The sequence below is a fragment of the Oryctolagus cuniculus genome, chromosome 13 (assembly GCF_964237555.1).
Source record: "Oryctolagus cuniculus chromosome 13, mOryCun1.1, whole genome shotgun sequence".
Taxonomy (NCBI): domain Eukaryota; kingdom Metazoa; phylum Chordata; class Mammalia; order Lagomorpha; family Leporidae; genus Oryctolagus; species Oryctolagus cuniculus.
In genome coordinates, this window is record NC_091444.1 from 40,072,831 (window position 1) to 40,100,640 (window position 27,810).

At 44.2% G+C, this 27,810-nt stretch overlaps 1 protein-coding gene across 1 annotated transcript in view; it reads right to left on the reverse strand.

Moving 5' to 3' along the window:
* Positions 1-27,810, reverse strand: part of DNAH14 (dynein axonemal heavy chain 14) — a 344,335-nt gene that overhangs the window by 43,311 nt on the left and 273,214 nt on the right. Inside the window, exons 64-73 of the mRNA XM_070055424.1 lie at positions 26,770-26,901; positions 25,945-26,040; positions 23,102-23,242; positions 18,898-19,113; positions 14,720-14,950; positions 14,320-14,441; positions 11,590-11,834; positions 8,195-8,613; positions 7,922-8,114; positions 1,692-1,928 (exon numbers count right to left, since the gene is read on the reverse strand). Of these exons, the coding sequence (XP_069911525.1) occupies positions 1,692-1,928; positions 7,922-8,114; positions 8,195-8,613; positions 11,590-11,834; positions 14,320-14,441; positions 14,720-14,950; positions 18,898-19,113; positions 23,102-23,242; positions 25,945-26,040; positions 26,770-26,901 (2,032 nt within the window). The remainder of the gene's footprint in view (positions 1-1,691; positions 1,929-7,921; positions 8,115-8,194; positions 8,614-11,589; positions 11,835-14,319; positions 14,442-14,719; positions 14,951-18,897; positions 19,114-23,101; positions 23,243-25,944; positions 26,041-26,769; positions 26,902-27,810) is intronic.

Sequence of the window (27,810 nt, forward strand, 5' to 3'; positions counted from 1 at the left end):
TTCTATTGCTGGTAAAAATAAAAATTATCATAAAAGAAAGGAAGCAGGTAGCAACTAAAAACACAAAATGACTTTTGACTAGAAATCTCCCTTCTGGTTATTTACCCCACAGGAATAAAAGGAAATGTGTGTGAGGATGTCTATGTTACTGCATAACAGAACTGCACACTCTGGCAAAAATCTGGAAGCAAAAGGGAGAAACATATGGGATGAAACTGAGTCAAGGTGTTATGGGTGGAAGCCGCAGGGAAAACAGGGAGGAGACTTCCAAATAGAAAAATGGATTAAACACCCTAAAACCAGCAAGTCAGTGCATTTAAAATAATATCCAGCTCCTATGTAATTTTTTAAAAAGACTTATTTATTTTAAAGGCAGAGTTAGAGAGAGGCAGAGGCAGAGGCAGAGGCAGAGGGAGAGAGCGAGAGCGAGAGCGAGCCAGAGCTGGGCCAATCTGAAGCCAAGAGCCAGGAGCTTCTTCCAGGTATCCCATCTGGGTGCAGGGGCCCAAGCACTTGGACCATCCTCTGCCGCTTTCCCAGGCCATTAGCAGGGAGTTGGATCAAAAGTAGAGCAGCTGGCATTCACTGTGGCATAGCAGGTAAGGCCACTGCCTGCAGTGCTGGCATCCTATATGGGTGCTGGTTCTTATCCTGGCTGCTCCACTTCCGCTTCAGCTCTCTGCTATGGCCTGGGAAAGCAGTGGAGGATGGCCCAAGTCCTTGGGCCCCTGTACCCACGTGGGAGATTCAGAGGAAGCTCCAGGCTCCTGGCTTCGGATTGGCTCAACTCCAGCAGTTGCGGCCAACTGGGGAGTGATCCAGCAGATTGAAAACCTCTCTCTTTTGCTCTCTCTGCCTTTCAAAAAAAAAAAAAAAAAATTCAGTAGTCAACCCCTTTCAGATTTGGCCTCTCTTGCAGAACTGCACCCCTTCCCCTCCCCTCATTCTGACAGAGGTCTCTGACTTAAATGACTCTTGCTTTTCTCTCTGCTTCATTCGCTTGGAAATTCTTCCTCTGTGGAAGGTACCGTAACAAAAGGAGGAATTTATATAGGCTCCTTCAGACTCCAGATTCAAAACTAGTGGTTTTTTTAAAAATCTATTTCATCCACTTAAAAAGGAGGGAGGTAGAGGGGAGGGAGAGGGAGGGAGGGAGGGAGGGCAGGGAGAGTGTGTATGTGTGTGTGTGTGAAGAGGGTGTGGGTGGGGATGATATCTTCTATCTGCTGGGTCACTCTGCAAATGCTTAAAGCAGTCAGGGAGCCATGGCTGGACGAGGACAAAGCCAGGAGTCTCTGTGAATTTCCTAGGTACTTGGACCATCATCTGCTTTCTCCCAGAACGTATTAGCAGGAAGCTGGATCAGAAGCGGAGCAGCTGTGACTGAAACCAGCACTCTGATATGGGATGTGGGCATCAGAATGCCTACCCCAAAAACTGTGTTTGTAATGAAACTGCTGTGGTCTATTTAAATTCTCTAAAAGTCTGATCTCTTAGTAGTTTCTCATCAACAACAATGAAGTTCACATTAACCATCTCACAAGACGGCTTGGAGGATTACACTGAATGATACATATGTGCTTAGAGCATAGTTAGTTATACTCATCCTATCACTCTTTCATAAAAGTCAATCACATTTATAAATCAAAGATCTACACACAATTAGATTAAGACAGTGAATACTTTCTTACTTCCTTCTGATGATCTTGCACTCTCTTCCAAGGAAGCACTTTCTGAACAGAAGGGCGTGCTGATCAGAGAATAGACATCCATGCTGACCCTGACAGCATCCCACTGTGCTACATGTGACGACAGGGACTCACAGAGAAGTGCAAACGGTTTCAGCTGACTGCTGATATACAGGCACTGCTTCCACCTGGAAGCCGACAGCCAACGAAGGTGTGGATTCTTATACTTCTCAAACATGCCTAACAGAAAAGTTAAAGTGACTACATTAGAAGACAGATTGATTGTTGAGAAGAAACCAGTTTTTTGGTGAAATTAATTGCACCAAAGTTACTTCTTTTCATTGTGGTAACAAACTTAACCATCTTCAGTGTACAGTTCGTAGTGCTCAGTGTGCTTACGTTCTGTGAAACAGAGCATCAGTACTCCTGCAAGTCTGAACCTCTGCATGCAGCACACAGCTCCCTGCCTCCCCTCCTCCCAGAGCTTGGTGGCCACCAGCCTACTGCCCATTCCTGTGAATCGGACTTCAGCTACCTCACGTAAGCAGAGGGACACAGTATTTGCCTTTCTGGGACCTGCTGAGTTCATTCAGGGTAATGTCCTCAGGGTTTATCCATGTGGTAGGATGCTACAGATTTCCTTCCTTTAACAGACCAAATAACATTCTACTATAGGCTTATGCCACATTTTGTTGATCCATTCATTCACTGGTGGACATCTGGGTTATTGCAAATAGTACTGCTATAAACTGGCATGCAACGCTCTCTCAGCCTCTGCTTTCGTTCTTCTGGCTATATACCCAGAAAGGGACTGCTGGGTCATACGGTAATTCACTTTTGCTTTTTGGAAATAACAATGCTGTTTTCCACAATGGTTGCACCATTTTATAATCATGTTAGGTGTCCACAGGGTTCCCAATTTCTCCACATCTCTGTAAACATTTGTAATTTTCTGTGTTTCTTTTTAGACTCATCCTAACAGGTCTGAGTGATACGTGGTTTTTTATTCGAATTTCTCCAACAGTTAGTGATGCTGAGCATCTTTTCATGTAACTGTTAGCCATTGCATGTATTATCTTTGGAGAAATACTGCAAGTCCTTTGCCCATTTTTAAGCCACGGCACCTGATTTTCTGCTGTTGAGGTGGAGGAGTTCTTTACAATAAGCCCTTATCAGATCATTTGCAAGTATTTTCTCTGCTTCTGTAGACTCCCTTTTCACTGTTCGTTGTGTCCTTTGATGCAGACAAGTTTTAAAGTTTGATGTAGTCCTATTTGTCTACTTTTGTGTCTGTGCTTTTGATGTCATAGCTAAGGAATCATCACAAAGTCCAATGTCATAGTCTTTCCCTGTGTTTTCTGTTAAGTCTTCCATTTAAGTCTCTAATCCATTGTGAGTTAATTTTATGTATTTTGTTTAAATAAGGGTCCAACTTCATTCTTTTGCCTGCATCTATCAAGTTTTCCCATGATTCATTGAAGAGACTTTTCTCCATTAAGAGGTCCTGTCATCTTGTTGAAGATTATTTGAACATATTTATGAAAAAGGCTCTCTATTCTGTTGGTCTATTTGTCAACTTTTCTATCTCTGCAAAAATGCCCCTGAAATTTTGATAGAGCTGGCATTGTGCCTTAGGGTAGTACAAACATCCTAACACAATTAAGTTCAATTCCCACACATGAGGTATCTTCCCATTTATGTCTTCCTTTAAAAAAAAAAAAAACTTTTATTTAATGAATATAAATTTCCAAAGTACAGCTTATGGATTACAATGGCTCCCCCCCCCATAACTTCCCTCCCACCCGCAACCCTCCCCTCTCCCGCTTGCTCTCCCCTTCCATTCACATGAAGATTCATTTTCAATTATCTTTATATATAGAAGATCAATTTAGTATATATTAAGCAAAGATTTCACCAGTTTGCACCCACACATAAACACAAAGTGTAAAATACTGTTTGAGGCCGGCGCCGCGGCTCACTAGGCTAATCCTCCACCTTGCGGCGCCGGCACACCGGGTTCTAGTCCCGGTCGGGGCGCCGGATTCTGTCCCAGTTGCCCCTCTTCCAGGCCAGCTCTCTGCTATGGCCAGGGAGTGCAGTGGAGGATGGCCCAGGTACTTGGGCCCTGCACCCCATGGGAGACCAGGAAAAGCACCTGGCTCCTGGCTCCTGCCATCAGATCAGCGCGGTGCGCCGGCCGCAGCGCGCCGGCCGCGGCGGCCATTGGAGGGTGAACCAACGGCAAAAGGAAGACCTTTCTCTCTGTCTCTCTCTCTCACTGTCCACTCTGCCTGTCAAAAAAAAAAAAAATACTGTTTGAGTACTAGTTATAGCATTAAATCACAATGTACAGCACATTTAGGACAGAGATTCTACATGAGGAATAAGTGCACAGTGACTCTTGTTGTTGACTTAACAAATTGACACTCTTGTTTATGGTGTCAGTAATCACCCTAGGCTCTTGTCATGAGTTGCTAACGCAATGGAGGCCTTTTGAGTTCGCCGACTCTGATCTTATTTATATGTCTTCCTTTTAAAAGATGCTTTGTAATTTTCTATATACAAGCTTTTCATCTCTGGTTTTATTCTTTGTACTGATATTATAATGGATTTTTTAAAAAGGATTTATTTATTTGCTTGAGAGGCAGAGCTACAGACCGAGAGGGAGACACAGAAAGAGAGGTCTTCCATCCGCTGGTTTATTCCCCCAAATGGCTGCAATGGCTGGAGCTGGGTTGATCTGAAGCCAGAAGCCAGGAGCTTCTTTTGCGTTTCCCATGGGGGTTGCAGGGACCAATCACTGAGTCATCTTCCTCTACTTTCCCAGACCATCAGCAGGGAGCTGGATAGGAAGTGGAGCAGGCAGGACAGCCCACATGGGATGCCGGTGCCCCAGCTACACCACAGCGCCAGCTCCTCTCCCTTATTTTTGAAGGACAATTTTGCCAGATGCAGTATTCCTGGTTGACATTTTTTTCTTTCAGTTCCTTTTTTTTTTTTTTTTGACAGGCAGATTTAGACAGTGAGAGAGAGAGAGAGGGAGAGAGAGAGAGAGAAAAGTCCTCCCCTCCACTAAAATGGCTGCCATGGCCAGCGTGCTGCGCCGATCCAAAGCCAAAAGCCAAGCACCCACCATGGTCTCCCACGTGAGTGCAGGGCCCAAGGACTTGGGCCATCCTCCACTGCCCTCCCGGGCCTCTGTTATTCCATTCCCTCTGCTCTGCAAAGTTTCTGCCTAGAAATCTGAGAATCATGTAGAAACTCCTTAGTATGTGCAAATCACTTTTTTTCCTTCAAGATTCTGTTTTGGTGTGTGGTGTAGCAGGTAAAGCCCACCACCTGTAGAGGTTCAAGTCCAGGCTGCTCCACTCCAATCCCACTGTCTGCTAGGGCCTGGGAAAGCAGTGGAGGATGGCCCGAGTCCTTGGGCCCCTGCACCCGCGTGGGAGACCTGGAAGAAGCTCCTGGCTTCGGATCAGTGCAGTTCCGGCCATTGCAGCCAACTCGGGGGTGAACCAGCAGATGGAAGACCTCTCTCTCTCTCTCTCTGCCTCTAGCTTTCCGTAACTCTGCCTTTCAAATAAATAAACAAATCTTATTAAAAAAATTTGGTCTTTGATTTTAGACAGTTTGATTATAATATATCCTGTTGTGCTTCTTCTTGGATTTATCCGAGTTGGAATTATTTGAGTTTTTTGAGCTTGCATGTCCCTTTCCTCAGACTTGGTAAGTTTTCAGCTATTATTTCCTCAAATAAGTTCATTACACATTCTCTCTTCTGTCTCTGGGAGTCTCCTACTGCTTATGTTGGTCCACTAAATAATTTTTTTTTTTTTTTGACAGGCAGAGTGGACAGTGAGAGAGAGAGACAGAGAGAAAGGTCTTCCTTCGCTGTTGGTTCACCCTCCAATGGCCGCCGCAGCCGGCATACCACACTGATCCCAAGGCAGGAGCCAGGTGCTTCTCCTGGTCTCCCATGGGGTGCAGGGCCCAAGCACTTGGGCCATCCTCCACTGCACTCCCTGGCTACAGCAGAGAGCTGGCCTGGAAGAGGGGCAACTGGGACAGAATCTGGCGCCCCGACTGGGACTAGAACCCGGTGTGCCGGCGCCGCAAGGCGGAGGATTAGCCTAGTGAGCCACGACGCTGGCCTAAATAATGTTTTAATAGTTCCTTAGGTTCTCTTCACTTTTCTTCATGTTTTTTAACTTCCATGATCTGATGATTTCAAACGAGCTGTCAAACTTTTTTTTTTTTTTTGGGTGGAATATTTTTTATTCTCAGATAATAAATGCAAATGCACCACCCCAGGGGTGAAGCACTGAGGAAACATCTGCATCCCACAGGTTAAAAAGCCAAGCACAAGTACCATAAGAGGACCTCCTGGCACGGAGAGTTGTGAACAATTAGCCGTTCCTGTGAAAGCGGCTCCGAGACTTTCATTTTGCTATCACCACACAGCCACACTGGAAGTTCAGCCCTCTTCACAGTGCAAATATAAAAATGATCAAATTCAGGGTTTTATGGCAATCTTTTGCTAAAATATATTCTATTTCAATATACATGCTATAAAAGTATGCTGAAAAGGTCAATCTTTAGAACTCTGTTAAAATTAAGAATTTACTTTTTACATATAGAATGTACACCCAACTCTTAAAAGTATATTTGAGAAAAAAGCGTTAACTGTGACCCCAAGTTTGCTGATTCTTTTTTCTCTGCCTAATCAAGTCTGCTATTGAACTCCTCTAATGATTTTCCAATTATCGTATTTTTCAGTTTCAGAATTTTTTTGTAAGTTTCTGTCTTTGCTGAGATTCTCACTGTGTTTTGTGCATTGTTTTCCTGATTTTGCTTAGTTCTGTTTTGTTGTTGTCCTTTTTCATTTTTGTTCATTGACAATTTTCATGACAGTTTTTGCCAGGGCTCACAGATCTGCATTTTTTAGGGCTGGTTTCTAGATTCTGGTCTGTTCCTTTGATGTCAAATTTCCTTTAAATTTTATATTTCTGTGATTTACAATGTAGAACAATGTAAATATATTTAATTCCATTTAAATGTAGAAATGAATAAGATTGTTAATTCCGCTATGTGCATTTGACCCACCCTCCCAGTAAATATATTTAAAAATGTACAACACAGGAACATTTAAAAAGATTCAATAGTTAAGTTAGTTTGTCTAAACTTTTTGAGTAAACATGTTTTGTGGCTCAAATTTTCAAGTTTATTTTATTTATTTATTTTTTTAAGATTTTTATTTATTTGATAGTTGGAGTTACAGAGAGAGAAGGAGAGGTAGAGGTCTTCCATCCGCTCGTTTGCTCCACAATTGGTTGCAATGGCCGTAGCTAAGCCGATCTGAAGCCAGGAGCCAGGAGCTTCTTCCAGGTCTCCCATGCAGATGTAGGGGCCCAAGGACTTAGGCCATCTTCTGCTGCTTTCCCAGGCCATAGCAAAGGGCTAGATCAGAAGTGGAGCAGCCAGGACTTGAACCAGCACCCATATGGAATGCCGGCTCTGAAGGCGGCAGCTTTACTCACTAAGCCACAACATCAGTCCCTCAAGTTTATTTTTTTAAATATTTATTTGAAAGGCAGAGAAAGGGGGTTAGGAGGGAGAGAGAGAAAGTGAGAGACAGAGAAAGATAAAGAGAAATATATCTTCCACTTGCTGGCTCACTCCCCAAATGCCCCAAACAGCTGAGGCTGGACCAGGCCAAGCCAGCAGTCTAGAACTCTATCTGGGTTTCCCATGTGGGTGGCAGGGGGCCAAGTACTCGGGCATTATCTCCTGCTTTTCTAGGTGCATTATCAGAGAGGGAGGTTGGCAGAGGAGCAGCTAGGATGCAAATGAACTCCAGTATGGGACACCAGCAGCAAAAGCGGTGGCTTAACCTGCTGCGCCACATCAGCCCCTCAGGGGCTTCACAGCAAAGTGTAGCCTCTGCAGTTAGGCTGGGTCAGGTTTCACTTCTGATGGTGTTTAGTCAAGGTGTCTGTGTTCCGCTGGGTGGATAAGGATTACAGTAACTATAGTGATGGTGTTTCATCCACGGACTTGTTCAAAGCCCTCTGAGCACAATGAATTAGATACTGTGTTGGATCTCAAGCTGATTTACCTCAATCAATTACAGAAGCATTAGAGATACCTGAGTATTTTATAATTTTTATATTTTATATTTTTTATAATATTTTAATTGGATTTTAATAAATCCGGAGAAATTATGTTTTACTTACTATTAAGAACAGGCTGGTTACTTGGAATATTTATAAATTTGTCAGAATGTAAAAAAATGTTCCACTCTTTTTCTGGTAGAAATCCAATGCCATCACTCATTGTATTTGCATTAGTATTGTTTTGCATGATTGCAGCGCAAAGCCGAAAGGAAAAACAAAGTTTATGTTGATCAAATAGAGCAGATGAAACCACCTACAAGGAGAATACAAGCACTAGACTAACACAGCTAGATCATATAAGTACACAAAATTCACATTAAAGAAATATCTCACCTTAAAAATACTTCTTGTCAACACATCGATAGTATTTTCAATATACCTGTCTCGGGCATTTTTCTCACTTCCCGTGTTAGGTTCCTTTGAGATATTTGTAATCTCACCAACTTTTTTCAGAGAAATTTTCTTCTTTCTCAAACTATGTTCTTGCTCTTTGTTTGTATAAACTATGGATGACACAAAAGCCTGCCGGAACCAGTCCAGGGAGAAGCGGTACAGGGAGCTGATCTGTTCGAGGTCGGCCACGAGGAAGTAGAGCAGGGCCCCGCGGGTAGCGATAGGGAGATAGTTTTCACGCAGGGCCTGGATTTCGTCTTCTGCTTTCTCCGTTGCTTTCATGTGCTTTAATGTTTCATTTGACATCATTTTGGATTTTCTTAAGGAAGCCACAACTTCCTCATCGTCTAATACGCATTCTAAAGATAAACAGAAAGTGATTTAAATAAAAACTGTTGTTATATGAAACGGCTGTTTCCTCATTCTGTGCACTTTGTGTACGGTGTTTACTGTTGGCTTCTGGTTGGTGACGTATAGAAGGTAAACCCTTAAGTGAAGGTAGGCTGAATTTCTAATAAGCTTCATTAATGGCACACGTGCCCCACTTCTCCCTTCCTCGTCTCTTCTATCACTTTAGCATTTGTGGATTCTATTTTCTTTAAGGCATGTGATAAGCAGCCATTCTGTCTAATAGGAATACATTTACACTATGACCCACTATACACAGACAATATTAAAATACATTTTCTAGAAAGTAACAAGCACATCCTTTCTTCATATAATGTCCTTTGATGTTTTGTATTGCATTGTATTTCTTTTTTTTTTTAATATTTATTTATTTGAGAGGTAGAGTTATAGACAAAGAGAGGGAGAGACAGAGAGAAAAGCCTTCCTGTTGCTCCCCCTCTTCGCGGAGGAACGACACTAAACCCTGCCTAGGCTTCCTATCCGAGTCACGGCACCATTATGTCGCTCCCCCTCTTCGTGGAGGAACGACACAGGACCCTGCGCTGTTCTTTCGTCTGCTCGGCCCTCCCCGGGTTTGCTGCTGGTTCTTCCCGGGTTGGCTACTGTCCCTTCCACCTCCGTGGAAGGGCGGTTCCCCCTGCCACCTTCCCCACTTCCGCGGGGGAGCGGCACACCGCCGGCCGGCTCTCTCGGGGGCTGCACAGGTGTTCCCCTTAGATGTTCCTCGTAGATGTTCCTGGTGCATGTTGTCTCTCTCCTCCTTTATAGTCCTCCTCCGCCAATCCCAACTCGGCTGCCCACACGCCGAGAGTACGCTGCTCTCCTCCAATCAGGAGCAGGATCAGCTCCTGGAGGTCATCACTCAAGTTGGCAAGAGGCAGCTGCGTAGAAGCTGTTTTCTCCTCTCCCAGCGCCATATTGTGGGAGAGCAGATGCATAGAACAAGTCTTAATTCCAGTAACTCAGTCCAGTCCGGGTTGCTCCCCACACCTTCCACCTGCTGGTTCACTTCCCAGATGGCCGCAACAGCCAGAGCTGGGCTGATCCAAAGCCAGGAGCCAGGAGCTTCTTCCAGGTCTCCCACATGGGTGCAGGGGCCCAAGAACGTGGACCATCTTCTGCTGCTTTCCCAGGCCATAGCAGAGAGCTGGATCAGAAGTGGAGCAACAGGGATATGAACCAGTGCCCATATGGGATGCTGGGGCCACAGGTGGAGGCTTAGCATTCTGTTTTCTTAAACAAACAAAGCTAATCGTGACCAATGAAACTGATTTCTCCAGCCATTAATGAGTTGCAATTTACCTTTTTGAAAAAGGACTGCTCTAGACAAATGGGTAATAATTCCACACCTTTAAGATGGCTCTCAGATTACCATGATAAAATACTCTATTTTATGTTTAAACACTCCTATTTTCTTCAATTGTGATTTTTTTTTTGGTGATACTATTTTTAGGTTCCTCCCCATCCTTGAGGTTAAGGGTACATGTTAGTTTGAAAAGAGCATTCTTGAAATGCGGCAACCAGAAGTAAAGTATTTCAGGTGATATGGCCATTGCAAGACAAAATGGGATTATTATAAGTTTGTATTCCATAATCTGGATATCATATTCTTATTGATGTAGGTGAAGCTTTTGATGTAATATTTTTATTACACTGAGACAGTTTTGCTTTTTAAAGGAAATTAGGTTTTAATTCATCTAGCTAAAGCATCAGCTAACACTGGGTTCCCATCCCAGACTATCAGCCAAATAATATTTAATTAGCAGTGACCATTAGAATTGTGTGGGGAATTTAAAAATAAGCACAAGCCAGGGTCCCTTCTACAGAAGTTCAGATCAGTAAATCTGCAGTTATTTTTAAAAAGAAAGAAAATACAATAAACTGAACAGCTGATTCCTACTCATACCCTTGAGAACCAAAGTGATGAAGAAAATTTCAAGTCCCAGTTAAAGAAAATAGGTCAAAATAGAAAAGCCATCTCCTGCTACCGTGGGTTACTCACATTTTATCCCAGTTGAGTTGGGGCGCATGCCCCATACCACTGCGTACCAGAGAGCCATGTTTATTTGTTTAGTTGCCAGATAGGCCACGATTTCTTATTTCTTGGATGTTTCTTGGGGTGAAGTGGAAAATAATTTCTAAAGCTATTTTAACAAACAGCATATTCTTATGGATACATAAAAGTCACAGGATTGTTGTTACTTAAAAGATCTTTTAGTCAGGGAAGACATACTCTTCTGGTTTGTGTAATTTAACTTGGGACATACAACAGATTCAGGTGCCTGGACCCCAGGAGGGGACTAACCAGCCTCACTAAGATCTGTCTTACAATTCACGCTGACTGTCTGGTGAGCAAGTCCAAGCAAAGGTGGGAGCCGAGGAACAGCACAGCTGACAGCACTGAAGCCCAGACACGCAGTGGTTCTCCCACAGCCGTAAGTTATCTGGAAGAAATGCACACTTGGTGTTGTGGGTACCAATTCAGAAGCCAGCCCTCAGGGATGGCACTGTGGCGTAGCGAGTGAGGCCGCCACCTGCAGTGCTTTCATCCCATATGTCCGCCGGTTCGAGTCCTGGCTGCTCCACTTCCAATCCAGCTCTCTGCTGCGGCCTGGGAAAGCAGTGGAAGATGGCCCAAGTCCTTGGGCTCCTGTACCCGCATGGGAGACTGGAGGAAGGTCCTGACTTCAGATCAGCACAGCTCCGGCCGTTGTGGCTGATTGGTGAGTGAACCAGCATATAGAAGACCCCTCTCTCTTTCTTTCTCTCTCTCTCTCTCTCTCTCTCTCTGCCTCTCCTTCTCTCTCTGTATAACTCTTTCAAATAAATACATAACTCTAATTAAAAAAAAAAAAAAGCCAGTCCTCGTAACTCTTCATTCTGGCCTGCACAAAGGTCTCTTCGAGTCACTCGGTATCAGGACTCACCTTGTGCTTTCTGCAGTAAATTTAAGGTTCTGTCGTCCAGCTCCTCAAGAGTTAGGATGTCCAGGGAGATAGTCTGCAGTAACTGGTAGCGCTGACTTTCTAAGTGAGGGACCTCGTGACTCACTACTGTGGATAGGAGCTGGTCTTCCAAGCCTTGGAACGTGATCGTGAAGTTGATGACAGTGACGAAGTCATAAATGGATGGAAGGAAGCAGGGGTTATCTATTGCTGTAGATAAGTACAACCTAAACATGAGGGAAGGGCCAGTTACTCGAAGAACACACACACACAAAATGAAATGAAACCAACTTGTATAACAGTACACAAATATTTTTCCAGACGTAGACAAGACTAATTTTTAGTGTTTTTCAGCCTTGTACACAAAGGATGCTCTAATTTTCTATTAAGGCTGTAAAAAGTACAACTATACAGTAAGTCCATATTATACTTGGTTTAAGCATAAGGACAGAGTAAAGAACATGTGAAACAGTACCATCCTGCTCCTAGCTTGTACAGCCCAGTGAGTTCCTTTCTGCTTATGGCTCCAACTATCGTCTCCTCATTGCTGTTGGCACACACACTAGACAAGGACCCTGGGATGCTCGGGCATGGCAGCAGCTCCTTGTAAAGGCTGTGCTTTAGCCCCGAGCAGGTGAGAAGCCATCGGAGGGATCTGAGTACGAGGGTGGCGCCATCGTTTTAGGCCGCATCTCTTCAGCTGCCTCTTAAGACCAGCCCGTGCAGCCGGGGAGCAGGATGTGCAAGATGAATGAGAAGGTGAGAACTGATGGTGGCTGGGAGCCGGGCGTGGCCAGGGCGAGCAGCGAGCAGTGGTCAGATTCTCGCATCCCGTTTAGCTTATAAAGCAACCACATGAAGCAGGCACACTGCTTCCTTCTGCTGTGTAAAGGATGAAGTGGAAGCTTGGAGGGGCTGAGCAGGTACCCCCTGTGCCCAGCCAGAAACGGACAGTGAGGGAGTGAAGGTCTGTTCTGAAACAGTGCCCCCTACCACCCCTACAGGCACACGTTTCTCTTTTCTGAGATTTATTTATTTGAGAGGCAGAATTGGGCGGGGAGGGGGAGGGGGGTATCTTCCATCCACTGGTCACTCTCCAGATCACTACAACGACTGGCGCTGGACTGATCTAAAGCCAGGAACTTCTTCTGGGTCTCCCACGTGGGTGCAGGGGCCCAAGCACTTGGGCCGTCTTCACTGCTTTCCCAGGCCACAGCAGAGAGCTGGACTGGAAGAGGAGAAGCTGGGACATGAACCACCACTGCAGGTGGAGGCTTAACTTACTATCCACAGCTCCGGCCCATAGCACAAGTTTCTAACAGGGGGCCCAGGTTCAGTTCAGGAAAATACCGCTTCATTAGCCTTTCTAGAACTGTTGCTTATCATCCTCGTTCTATCCAGTGAGAACCAAATAATGGGTCAATGTGCTGTTTTCCAAAGTATACTCTATGTAACAGGACTTTCTGGAAAAGGGCTCAGTGAATAAAGGGATTTTTAAATCCTCTAGGAAATCTGACGATCTCTGGTTTTGACAACATGGGATTCATTTGTTGAGTTATGTCTTGAGTAATGTTTCATTAACTGAAGGGAGGAGACTGAAGCGGGACTTCTAAGAAGAATTTGGTGAGCGACTCTGCAGCCCTCCCAGGGGAGAGGACAGCATGACCAGCAGACTTACGAAGCAGACCCTCTTAGACAGGAGTCACCGCCAAGAAGCAAGACGCAGCGGGCTGGGACCAGCACGGCAGCACAGCGGTTAGGCCACCACTTGCAACGCTGGCGTCCCACAGCAGAGTGCTGGTTTGAATCCTGGCTGCTCCACTTTTGATCCAGCTCTCTGCTGTGGCCTGAGAAGGCAGCGGAAGATGGCCCAAATGTCTGAGCCCCTACTAACCACGTGGAAGACCCAGATGGAATTCCTGGCTCCTGGCTTTGGCCTTGCCCAGCCCTGGCCATTGAATACTCTCATTTGGGGAGTAAACCAGCAGGTGGAAGATCTCTTCATCACTTTGACTTTCAAACAAACAAACAGATAAATAAGCCTTTTAAGGAACTGTAGTAGGCTAAGGATCATTAAAATCTTCCAGTTTCCCTTACTGAGTCCCTGCTTACCCAGAAATCCTCTGATTATGAATTGTCTGCCTGCAACTTTGCCTACAAGGAGAGAAGGCACATGAGCAACAGCTTCAGTGGCCCTTTTGCTTGGGAGCCTGGTGTGGAGGTGATCGCATCTGACTACACTTGTGCTTTGTAAAGCCGGCTGCGGGCGGTCCTTTCCTGGAGAGGGCCGTGGCTGCTGGGAACGCTGGCACAGTGTTTGGATCCCTCAAGGCAGAACCCCTTTTGCTCTAGAGTTAAACAGGGACTCTGGTGTTTAGAGCAGCAACAGCTTTTCCCTCCCGAGCACAGTGTCAGCCAGCCCAGCTCCCGCGAAGCAGTGGCGCCAGAGTGTTCTCAGAGCCCAGGGCTCTCATCAGGTGTAGTCCGACAAGTGCTGATTCACAGTGATCTGATGAATGAAAACACGTTCTCTGCTCTGTGGTCTGAGGAGCTCTACGGCCAACACACACACACACACACACACACACACACACACACACGAATACTGAAAATGCAAACTCACTTTTTCTTCAGATCGAAACTCAGGACTGAAACACAAGGTCTCCAGTATTATTTGTTTAAAAATACAGCCATTTCTGTGCACAACATTACCTAAAGTTGGAATTGTATTCCACCTCCGAATTGCCAATCTTTATGAAGTACTGTCTTCTTCTCTGATAAATCTCCTTCTTCAAAATTGCCTCTAAGCCAGGAGCTAATGTTTCAGGGAGATTCTGAGAACAAACAAACAATAGATGTAATTAAGAAAAATCATCTTAAATAAGCTGAGCAGACACAGGATTGAAATGCTAAAATCTTAATATCTGCAGAGCGGTGAGACAGCTCCAAGACAACCGGACACTGAAAACTCACCTTACGGTGTCCCTATGTATGTATTCACCATGTTTCTCCCTGACAAAGTTACCCACCACTTACAACTCCTACTTTTTATGCACACAACAGATGTGTCAACTGCATGGAAAGAGGGAACAACGTTCTGCTGCTCAAATACCTGCAGGAGGACACTTCCTCCCATTTTCATGGCATTTTCAATCTTTTTAGTGTAACTGCTGTCCTCAACGGAGAGCTCCTGCAGTTTGTACCCTTCCATCCGGCGGATCCAGTTGTACGCTTGCTTGTGTGGGTCGATCAGCAGAGGCCACTGCTGGCTGTTCTTGATCATGATGGCATTCTCTGTGGAATACCAACCAAGAGGCAGCCCCTGATTATGCCACCGGTAGATCTGGAATGAAACAATAAACGCTTGCACAGTTTCATAAACTTCATGCTGTTAGTATCCTATGGAGTACTAGAGGATCCTACAAGATCATTGCGTTTACAAGAAAAAAAATCAAACAGTCTTCCAAAGGACTAAGGAAATGAACTGAAAGCAAACTGGACATGGAATTTTTGGCAAGGTTCTGCAGGAGACACAAAAGAAGTGTAAGATACAGTATCTGTTTCTAGGGCTCTGTATCTCAACTTCACAGATAAAACATGAAACAACATAAAATTATTAGAAAAGAGAAACCAGCTGTTTCATTTCACGTCCACTGCTTGTCCAAGCACACAGATGTTAGATTACCTAGTTAACCTTGACAAGCCCAGTTTCCCGGGGGGGGGGGGGGGGGGGACTGAGGCTAAAAGAGGCTAGATATGTAGATGCCTACAGTCTACCATCAGGAGCCGAGGCAGAGCTAGGTTTTGGTTCAGCAGCTCACTCCAGCCGTGATCAACTTCTCATTGTTCCTTCCTTATCCCTTTCATGGCCTCTTTCTTCCTGTCTTTCCTGTTTCATGCCAGTATTAGCAGGTTGAGAGAAAAAGCCCAAGAAGGTCCATGAAAACAGGAGAAAGAACAGCAGGGAACCTTCCAGTGAAAGCCAGTAGGCACCTCCCCGAAGAATCCAGAATCACATTTTCGCTCTGGGCAGAGAAAAATGCTTTTGTTTAAGCCTATGTTGGGCTGCATGTGCTTGAATTCTACCTAAAAGGAAACAGGAACAACGATGATGAATCCTGAAAAGTATAAGGACACCTACTGGTTGGTGTGGAGATTGCACCTGAATACAAGCAAAGAGGTTGGCGAGGTGAGAGAATACATCCTGAGCCCCACAGGGCTTCTATTTTCAAAAGCAAACCATTCTCCTGCCTTTTATACTTCTCATTACCATTTTATCTAAGTATATACTCCTAAATATTACAGTCCATTTTTGCTCAATTTTTGAACCTTGCATAAATGGAAATTAAACACCTGATTTTGTATCTGGCTTTATCTGAGATGTCATGTAGCTAATATTTGTTCATTCTCATTGCCCCAGAGTTACTCCACTTGATGAATATACCAATAATTTGCTCATCCATTCTACTTTGGAAGGCACTTGGACTATTTCAAGTTTTTGGCTATTATGCATCGCACTAGAGTGAATTTTTTTTTACACATTTATTGATCCATTATGTATACTATTCTGTTAGGTAAAAAACTAAGAGTGGGATGTTAGGTAATTGAGTATGTACATTTTTAATATTAACAGCTAATATCAGCTTTCTTAAAAAATGGCTGTAGCATTTTATATTCTCAACACATCCTTGCTAACTCTTGTAGCTGCATTGTGGTACCTCAATTTGGATTTAATTTGCATTCCCCTAAGAAACCCTAAAGTGAGTTCAGGCACCTCCCTTTGTTTACTGGCTGTTTGGCTATGCTCTTCCGTGAGCTATCTTCTCAAGGCTCTTGCCCATTATACATTGGGTTGCACGTTCTTTGCTTCTGAACCTGTAGTTGTTCTTTCTGTAATCTGGATAGGGTCCCTTGCTGAAATACACATTACAAATATCCTATCTTACTCTTTGGCTTGTCTTCATATCACTGCATGACAGAGGGTCTACACTTTAATGTAATCCCATTAAATCATCAAATGTTTTCCTTTAAGTATAGTATTGTTCAAGAAATCTTTTCTCTCCTAAACTATGCATTATTAATTAGTCTTTCCCATTTAGGTACACAATTCAACTGCAATCTAGTTTTTGTATGCAGTATGAAGTAATGGTTGCTTTCCTTTTTTTTTGACAGGCAGAGTAGACAGTGAGAGAGAGAGAGAGAGAGAGAGAGAGAGAGAGAAAGGTCTTCCTTTGCCGTTGGTTCACCCTCCAATGGCCGCCGTGGCTGGCGCTGATCCGAAGGCAGGATCCAGGTGCTTCTCCTTGTCTCCCATGGGGTGCAGGGCCCAAGAACCTGGGCCATCCTGGGGCAACCGGGACAGAATCCAGCGCCGCGCGACCGGGACTAGAACCCGGTGTGCCGGCGCCGCAAGGCGGAGGATTAGCCTATTGAGCTGCGGCGCCGGCTATGCTTTCCTTTCAAGGAATGAACATTTAATTAGCCAGCAATATTTGTTGAAAAGACTTCCCATTTCCTATTGTACTGCAGGGCGCCTTTAGCTATAGCAAATGTCCTTGTATGTGTAGGTCTGTTTCTGAGCTCCTGTTTCTGCTCCACTGGGGTAGTCGTTTATCTTTGCCTTTGCACGTGCATGGACAAACAATTCCACTGTTCTAATTATTGCAGCTTTAAAGTACATCTAGATACTGGACATCTTGATGTTGATTTTTCATCAGCACTGTCTTTTCTTACTACATTAAGAATTGGCTTGTGAAGTTATACACACACACACACACACACAGCTGAGATGCTGACTAGGATTATACTTGAGTAGTAGATCAATTGGAAAGAACTGGTAATGTCAGATTATTGAGTCTTCCAATGCCTGGATGTGATAAAATCATTTACTTAACCTCTTAAATTGATTTTATTATTTTATAAGTTTTCTTTCCATAAATTTTGTATATCTTTTGATAAATTAATTACAAATTTTTTATAATTTATTTTCATTTATTCAAAAAGCAGAGACAGAGATCTCCCCTCTGCTGGTTCACTCCCCAAATGCTTGCAACTGACAGGGCTGGGACAGGTTAAAGCTAGGAGCCAGGAACTCAATCTGGATCTCCCATGTGGGTGGTAGGGACCTAAGTACTTGAGCCATCACCCATTGCCTCCCAGGGTGCACACTAGCAGGAAGCAAGGTTGAAGCGTAGGGCCAGGACTGAATCCAGGCACCCCAGTATGGGATGTGAGTGTCCCAAGTGGTGGCTTAATTGTTGTGCTAAGCACCCACGTGGCTTCAGTTTTGTTCTTTGGCTTATAATGTTTTATAGTGTTACAATCTTAGGCTTTTAATTGGAGCATTTAGTCTGTTTATATTTAATGTAATTACTGATACATTTGAGTGTAAACTGGTTACTAGCATTGCCATGATGAGAAAAGAATATTCGTTTTTGAGATTTTATAGGTGGGTTGTCTACTTAAGAAGATTTATCAGCAGAGAAATGAATCAGGAATTACTCTGAGGATAAAAAAAAGTAGGCGCATGTTTTTTATCTTCTAAACACTAGCATAGAATTTACACAATAGTAACTATTGACAGATTGACAAATGTAGGTCTATATTTTTGGTTGTGTCTAAGAATACTCCCTATTGTTAAGTAAGCTCACCAATTTTACTAATTAAAGGTATTTCAGGGAGAGAAATTTAGCACTACTCATTAGGACAGGGTAGTAGGATTACAATGGGAAAAATAATATTTTGTAAATTTTGCCTAGAGTCTGAGTAACAGGCGAGAGAGATATAACTGAGACATTAGAACTGCAAGTTAGGGGCCAGTGCTGTGGCTCAGTGGCTTAACGCCCTGGCCTGAAGCGCCAGCATCCCATATGGGCGCCGGCTCTAGTCCCAGCTGCTCCTCCTCTGATCCAGCTCTCTGCTATGGCCTGGGAAAGCAGTAGAAGATGGCCCAAGTCCTTGGGCCTCTGCACCCATGGAGACTCAGAAGAAGCTCTTGGCTTCAGATCGGTGCAGCTCCGGCCATTGCAGCCATCTGGGGAGTGAACCAGTGAATGGAAGACCTCTCTCTCTGTCTCTACCTATCTCTGTAATTCTTTTAAGTAAATAAAATAAATCTTAAAAAAAAAAAAAAGAACTGTAAGTTAAAAAAAAATTATGGTCCGGAACAAACTTCAGTATTTCCACTTATCAAAATAATTTGACGAACATATCTAAGACAAAAACCACACAAACATCCAAAATCCAAACCAACAGCAGTCATTTAACTGGATACTTAAAATAGGTTACTACCTCATATTTTTGTGCCATGACTTCAATTAAAGAAAAGTTGGAAGACAAAGCAATGTTGTTTTCAACACACAAAGCCTCCCATTTTTTCACAATCAACTGGCGAAACGCTGGTGTTAGAACTCCAGTGTATACGATGCATGCTGCTGAAAGAAGAAGGTCGCCCCAAACACTCTCCAATTTGCTGTCTAATTGATCGATTGTTTCTTGCCATCGAGCCTAAGTGTAAAAACACAAGTGAGTTTTTCATATAAAAATACTATTTCGGCACATTTTTTACTATCAGACTATTTTTAAAAAATCATTTTAGTATTTATTATTATGACACATCTATTATTTTTAAAAATTAATAGTCTCCAGCTTAGGTCTATCATTGTTAATACCACCACTCCTCTCAAGCTGTAATGTATAAACATTAATGATGGATAGTATTAGGAGCCGGTGCCTTGGTACAGGGGGTTAAGCTGTCGCCTGTGACGCCGACACGGCCATATGAGCACTGGTTGGAGTACGACTATCCCACTTCCCACCCAGCTCCCTGCTAATGCGCTTAGGAAAGCAGCAGAGGATGGCCCAAAACCCTGGGCCCCTGCCCCAACATGGGTGACCTGGATAGAGTTCCTGACTCCTGGCTTTGGCCTGGTCAGCCCTGGCCACTGTGGCCATTTGGGGAGTGAATCAGCAGATGGACGATCTCTCTCTCCTAACTCTGCCTTTCAAATAAATAAATACATCTTTAAAAAATGGATAATATTTAAAAATGAACTGTTTTCTGAGGGGAACACCAGTCTTGTTCTTGTGTTTTTCAATATTGTTATTTTTGTTAAGATAGATATATAGCCATTTAAAATATTTTATGTAATAAACAGGATAATTTTGTGAATATCAATTTGTTATCTATTAATGGTGTTCAACAACAATATAGCTAAGTGTTTATCGAATCTTTACTCATCTCCCAGATCCTTCGCTTTGAAAATCTCATTTCATACTTTCAGTAAAATGTTAACTGAGTATCACTGATTTTTTTTTTTTTTTTTTTTTTTACCGGCAGAGTAGACAGTGAGAGAGAGAGAGAGAGAGAGAGAGAGAGAGAGAGAAAGGTCTTCCTTTGCTGTTGGTTCACCCTCCAATGGCCGCCACTGCGCTGATCCGAAGGCAGGAGCCAGGTGCTTCTCCTGGTCTCCCATGGGGTGCAGGGCCCAAGTACTTGGGCCATCCTCCACTGCACTCCCGGGCCACAGCAGAGAGCTGGCCTGGAAGAGGGGCAACCAGGACAGAATCCGGCACCCCAACCGGGACTAGAACCCGGTGTGCCGGCGCCGCAAGGCGGATGATTTGATTTTAAGATGAAGGACTTGAAGCTTAGAGAAGTTGAAACAACCAACTCTGGATCACAAAGCTTCTGAGACTGTAGCTAGCACTGAACTCATGTCCTCAGCTGGACAGCCTCCCTCTTCAATCATCTAAGGACTTACTTAGGCAACAAATAAAGTATGTTGCTAAGAACTCCCTCTGCTGGAAGCTTAAAATCTGGGATAATGTGGTGTTCCACTGCCCCGGGGGCATCATCCAACTTTTGAGGGCCATCATTTCCCTTTTAAAAAAAAAGGTTTATTTATTTTCATCTACTTTAAAGAGAGAGAGAGAGAGAGAGAGAGAGAGATCAATCTTCCATTTGCTCACTCACTCCCTAAATGCAACAGTTGCGGCTGGGCCAGGCCAAAATCAGGAGCCCAGAACTCTATCTGGGTCTCCCATGTGGGTGCAGGGGCCCGAGTACTGAGCCGTCATGCACTGTCTCCCAGGTGCATTAGCAGGAAATGGGATTGGAAGCAGGGCACCTGGCACACTGACAATGGATGCAGTGTCTCAAGAGGCGGCTTAACCCACTGCGCCATAATACCCACCGCAGCCTCCCTTTGATGTGCATGATTATATCTGTAATCTTCCTTCTCTGTGTCCTGTAAGAACCTTCTGTGCTAGGCACTTATTCAAACAATTACACTAAATTAAAACAATCTTGACAATTTTCTAACATTCTTTGAAGTAGTCGAGGTGTAACTAAACCCATATTCTGGTCATTCTACTGGGGATTCAAATATAGGACAGATGGATTAGAAGGGAAATAAAGCTGATGAGAAAAGGGGTGGGGGGGAAATCTCTATCCTAACGACTTTTCCTCCCTTGTGGCCTCACCACGTTGCATACATTCCACTTGGGTTGTGCCAGTGCTAGTGAGGGTAAACCTCAGGAAATATTCATTGAAAGCTTTATTCTAGGGGCTGGCACTGTGGCACAGCAGGTTAACACCCTGGCCTGAAGTGCCAGCATCCCATATGGGCGCCGGTTCAAGACCGGCAGAGTGGACAGTGAGAGAGAGAGAGACAGAGAGAGAAAGGTCTTCCTTTGCTGTTGGTTCACCCTCCAATGGCCGCCACTGCAGCCGGCGCACCGCGCTGATCCTGGCAGGAGCCAGGAGCCAGGTGGTTCTCCTGGTCTCCCATGGGGTGCAGGGCCCAAGCACCTGGGCCATCCTCCACTGCACTCCCTGGCCATAGCAGAGAGCTGGCCTGGAAGAGGGGCGACCGGGACAGAATCCGGCGCCCCAACCGGGACTAGAACCCGGTGTGCCGGCGCCGCAAGGCGGATGATTTGATTTTAAGATGAAGGACTTGAAGCTTAGAGAAGTTGAAACAACCAACTCTGGATCACAAAGCTTCTGAGACTGCAGCTAGCACTGAACTCATGTCCTCAGCTGGACAGCCTCCCTCTTCAATCATCTAAGGACTTACTTAGGCAACAAATAAAGTATGTTGCTAAGAACTCCCTCTGCTGGAAGCTTAAAATCTGGGATAATGTGGTGTTCCACTGCCCCGGGGGCATCATCCAACTTTTGAGGGCCATCATTTCCCTTTTAAAAAAAAAGGTTTATTTATTTTCATCTACTTTAAAGAGAGAGAGAGAGAGAGAGAGAGAGAGATCAATCTTCCATTTGCTCACTCACTCCCTAAATGCAACAGTTGCGGCTGGGCCAGGCCAAAATCAGGAGCCCAGAACTCTATCTGGGTCTCCCATGTGGGTGCAGGGGCCCGAGTACTGAGCCGTCATGCACTGTCTCCCAGGTGCATTAGCAGGAAATGGGATTGGAAGCAGGGCACCTGGCACACTGACAATGGATGCAGTGTCTCAAGAGGCGGCTTAACCCACTGCGCCATAATACCCACCGCAGCCTCCCTTTGATGTGCATGATTATATCTGTAATCTTCCTTCTCTGTGTCCTGTAAGAACCTTCTGTGCTAGGCACTTATTCAAACAATTACACTAAATTAAAACAATCTTGACAATTTTCTAACATTCTTTGAAGTAGTCGAGGTGTAACTAAACCCATATTCTGGTCATTCTACTGGGGATTCAAATATAGGACAGATGGATTAGAAGGGAAATAAAGCTGATGAGAAAAGGGGTGGGGGGGAAATCTCTATCCTAACGACTTTTCCTCCCTTGTGGCCTCACCACGTTGCATACATTCCACTTGGGTTGTGCCAGTGCTAGTGAGGGTAAACCTCAGGAAATATTCATTGAAAGCTTTATTCTAGGGGCTGGCACTGTGGCACAGCAGGTTAACACCCTGGCCTGAAGTGCCAGCATCCCATATGGGCGCCGGTTCAAGACCCGGCTGCTCCACTTCCGATCCAGCTCTCTGTTGTGGCATGGGAAAGCAGTAGAAGATGGCCCAAGTCCTTAGGCCCCTGCACCCGCATGGGAGACTGGAAGAGGCTCCTGGCTCTTGGCTTCCGATTGGCACATCTCTGGCCCTTGTGGCTAACTGGGGAATGAACCATCGGATGGAAGACCTCTCTCTCTGCCTCTCCTCTCTCTATAACTCTTTCAAATAAATAAATAAAATCTTAAAAAAAAAAAAAAGAAGAAAGCTTTATTCTGGGCTGCATCAGACAAAAGCATGCTGATGTCTTTGGACCAAGAGATAACAATCTCAGGTCTTCGTAGTCTGTTGCTTCTGTTTTAAGACTACTCAAACTGAATACCTTCACCTTATGTAAGACTTTTTATTGATCTCAATAGGGAATTGGACAGTAAGACGGCTTAGGGAGGTCTGTGAGGCAGCCTACAGGGAGAGTAACATCTTGGGGTTTGTGGAACTCAGTAGATGTTAGTGGAGGAGGTACAAGGTCAAGGGCAATCATGCCTTCTCTTCTTCCAGGACAGTTGGCAAGATGGATGCACACTGCAAGCGCCTGGTGGCCACTTTTCTCCAATTCACTAACTGCTGTTTTTCAGCAATAATGTTTTCGTAGGTGGCCTGCAACAACACCAAGTGGTCCTCAATCTGAAAGACAATTACTTAGTAATTGAGAAAAAATCTGATTCTCAGTTTCTTCAGGAGTTTATCTGTCATCTGTATAAAGAGTTTTAACCACGTCATAGGCACATTCTGAACAACCTTCCCAGATATGGTATATTTCCAATCAAAGTGTACACTGTAGGAATGAGATGATTCCTTGGATACTGAGATGGCATTTTAAAACACCACCTTTCTTCCTTAACAGGCTGAAAATCCTAGTATTTGAAGGTTCTCAGTGATTGGTTTTTCAAAGAAAAATTTATATACACTTAGATGCTTTCTCTAAGAAAACAGCTGAATTTTTCACCCCATATACATTGAGCAGACCAGAGGGATGAATGAATTTTTGAAATCCTGCTGATAAGAGAAACCAACTGTAAACTAGTTCTAGAACTTCAGTGGGAACTATGTTTTAATAAATAGCATTTGCTGAAATCTTACATAAACAGTTGAGTAGGGACAGAGTCCAAAGTTTTGGTCTTGTCAAGAAAGCCTGCACATGGAGCCCACACTGTGGCGTAGCAGGTAGGGCTGCCGCCTGCAGTGTCAGCATCCCATTATCGGCTGTCCGCTTCTGATCCAGCTCTCTGCTATGGTGTGGGAGAGTGGTAGAGGATGGCGCAAGTCTTTATACCCCTGCACTTGCGTCGGAGACAGAAGCAGCTCCCGGCTTCGGATCAGGTGAGCTCCAGCCATTGCGGCCATTTGGGGAGTAGACTAACAGATGGAAGACTCCTGTTTCTCTACCTCTACCTATGCCTCTCTAACTCTGCCTTTCAAATAAATAAATAAATCTTAAAAAAAAAAAAAAAAAAAAAAGGCTGCACCAACTGACCCCAATCTGCGGTCCTGATTTCATCTTCGTTACCCTGTTCCAATATGTCACTCTCAGTCAAACTGATTCATCCCCCATCTGCTAAGTTTCCCTTAAGTATTCCTGTCTCTGGGATTTGGCTCATATCCTTTATGTTTGGACTCTTCCCTTAAAAAATGTAAATTCTAGTATTTGTTATCTTGGTCAGCTTCCAGGTCTTGGGAAATCCCAGGCTTGTCACATTCACAATGATGATTATAACAGTTGTTTGAGAAATAATTAATTGCCTGATTATCTCTTGAGTTGTGGCTTTGCAGGCTTACTAACCTTTATACTCATATTTTTGAAAGTTTTTTTTAAAGATTTATTTATTTGAAAGTCAGAGTTACACAGGGAGAAGGAGAGGCAGAGAGAGGTCTTCCATCCACTGGTTAACTCCACAAATGGCTGACATGGCTGGAGCTGCGCCAACCCAAAGCCAGGAGCCAGGAACATCCTCTGGGTCTCCCACACGGGTGCAGGGGCCCAAGGACTTGGGCCATCTTCTACTGCTTTCCCAGGCCATAGCAGAGAGCTGGATTGGAAGTAGAGCAGCTGGGTCTCGACCGGCACCCACATAGGATGCCAGCACTGTAGGCAGCGGCTTAACCCGCTGTGTTATGTATCAATGTTAGTCATTGCAAAGCACACCGGACACTGGAGTAAGGGAATGGGTTTATTGGGGAACACCCTACAGACCGGAGTGAAGGGGCGGCAAAGGAAAAAGAGAAAGAGAGTATAAGAGAGAGAAACAGAGAGGAGAGGAGCTAGCAAGGAGAGAAGATAGAGCAGAGCAGAGGAGAGAGGAGAGCAGAGCCAAGAGAGAAGAACCAAGAGCCAAGAGAGCACAGGAGAGAAGGACCGAGAGAGCACGTGTTCAGGAACAGGCCCTTTTAAAACTTTGCCTGAGGACGGGCAGGGAAGCAGGAGCAGCGAATCCCATTAGGATGGGGGTGGAGCCTGGCTCAGGTAGCTGGGCAATGCAGCCACCTGGCTAAAACTGCCCCAGTTTCCTAACACGCTGTGCCACAGTGCTGGCCCCAGAAAGATTTTTATGTCTTTTTAAAATCCTTAAAGATAGGGCTTAACATGGAAACTTGAGACTTGAACACAGTATACACAATTATATAGATAAAATTTTGCTATTTTACTATAAAATTATAGTACAATTTAACTATAATTTGTAATTTCTCCTATTTTTAAGATGTTATTGTGATTTTTTTCCTGTATATTTAATTTTTACAAAAATATGAAGGTACTTCAAAAATGTTATAGAAATTGAAATTAAAAGATAATTTTTAGTGCAAAAATTTTTTGAGATCTATACATATGAGGGGTGTTTAAAAAGTTCATGGAGGGGCCAGCACTGTGGCATGGTAGGCTAAGCCTCTGCCTGTGGCACTGACATCCCATATGGGTGCCGGTTCCTATCCTGGCTGCTCTTATTCTGATCCAGTTCCCTGCCTGTAGCCTAGGAAAGAAGTGGAAGATGGTCCAAGTGCTAGGGCCCGACACCCACATGGGAGACCTGGATGGAGTTCCAGCCTTGACTATTGTGGGCATTTGGGGAGTGAACCAGCAGATGGAAAATCTTTCTCTCTCACTCTCTCTCTGTTGCTGTGCCTCTCAAATAATTTTTATACAAATATGTGGTAGAGTTCTACATATAGTATCGATATTATTTACTTAATCCTCATAATTAATCTCCTGACTATGGATATTGTTATCCCACTTCATCTTTAACTCATAAGCTCTATTGAGATGACTTTTCCTTTGCATTTTTTGTCTAGTCCATAGACATATTGAGAAGTTGACAATTAAAAAAGTTTCTTACCAGCTGTAAACCTCTTTGTTTTTCTGCCAACCTTTCGCGTGAGATTTTAAGGATATTCTGAGCTTCAGCTATTTCAATTTGTTTAGGCCCCACCATCTTTAATAGAATGTCAGAACATTTAATTGTTAAGAAAGTCAAGTTTACCGCTAAAAATGCCACTTAAGTTTCAAAGACATTTATAGGCATTGATCATTAAGATAAAATATTCTTGGGATTAATACGTGTACATAAGGGATATAAAGTAGCTTATTATGGTCAAACATATTCAAACAAAATAACAGCATAATAAGAAATGTGATAGAGGCCAGTGCCGCGGCTCACTAGGCTAATCCTCCACCTGTGGCGCCTGTACCCTGGGTTCTAGTCCTGGTTGGGGCACCGGATTCTGTCCCGGTTGCTCCTCTTCCAGTCCAGCTCTCTGCAGTGGCTCAGGAAGGCAGTGGAGAATGGCCCAAGTGCTTGGGCCCTGCCCCTGCATGGGAGACCAGGAGGAAGCACTTGGCTCCTGGCTTTGGATTGGTGCAGCGCGCCGGCCACAGTGGCCATTTGGGGGGTGAACCAACGGAAGGAAGACCTTTCTGTCTCTCTCTCTCTCACTGTCTAACTCTGCCTGTCAAAAAAAAAAAAAAAAAAGAAAAAAGAAAAAAAAGAAATGTGATAGGAGCACTTGGCATCTGTTTGAGTTGGCACGATATATTTGCAGCATTTTTCGTTAGATATTCTCTCCATATTAGTTCATTTGAGCATTGTTAAGTAAAAACAATTTCTGGGACCTTGATGTGTCCCTTCCAAATCATTACAGATACTCAGGAGGGAAGACTGTACCTTCTGCACTTCATGGTAGTTATTCAAAGCTATAACCCACTGGCTCATGTAGCAGCAAGCAATAGAAACGGGAGCAATCTTGTGTGGTTTGAAATCAGGTAAGGTTAAAATTTTTTTCAGCTTTATGAAAACCTAGGAAGAATATAGTCCATGTGTTACATGAAAAAGAAGTATTACTGGGGCTGACAGGCTAAGTAAGCTGTGTGCAGCAGGCTAAGCTGCTGCCTCCATACCGGCATCCCATATAAGAACTAGTTTGAGTCCTGGCTACTCCACTTCCAATCCAGCCCCTGGTAATGTACCTGGGAAAGCAGCAGAAGATAGCCCAAGTGCTTGGGCCCCTGTGCTCACATGGGAGACCCAGATGAAGCTGCTGGCTTCGGCCTGGCCCAGTTCTAGCCACTGTGGCCATTTGTGGAGTGAAATACCAGATACAAGATCTTTTTCTGTCCCCTGTCCTCTGCCTTTCAAATAAAGAAATTAAGAAAACAAAAACAAAAAGCTATGATGAGCCTAACAGTATTTTATGTGATAATAACACCAATAATAAATTGAGAATGGACCATCTGCCATCCAATTAGTTCAGGAAACAGTTTAATTCTTCTAGGTAAGAAAGAAGATAAGCTATTAATTAATTTTAGCTTGAAAGAACAATGAGAACAAAACTATAGGGAATCCCACTTGCCAAGAATTCCTCAGAGTGAGTCCTTGCTGAATTAATTACCCACTGTCATGAGGAATACCGGTAACAACATTAACCTACCACAACATCCACATCCACTTTGTTCATAGACTACCCTGCACTCCTAACTGCACAGATCATCACCTTAACTAACTGATTAACTATCTAGTTAGTTACTTAACATCAAGGAATATGTTGGTCTTCTAAACTACCCTATCACGACGCAAATCCTTACTCACCCTGCCGGCCCAGGGCAGTGCCATTCCCTTTCCAAGAGGTGACCAGTCTGCCTGTGAGCTTAGCTCTCAGCTCAGCTCCCGTGGGCAACACCCCAGGCTGGCACGCAGTCTGCACGTTCG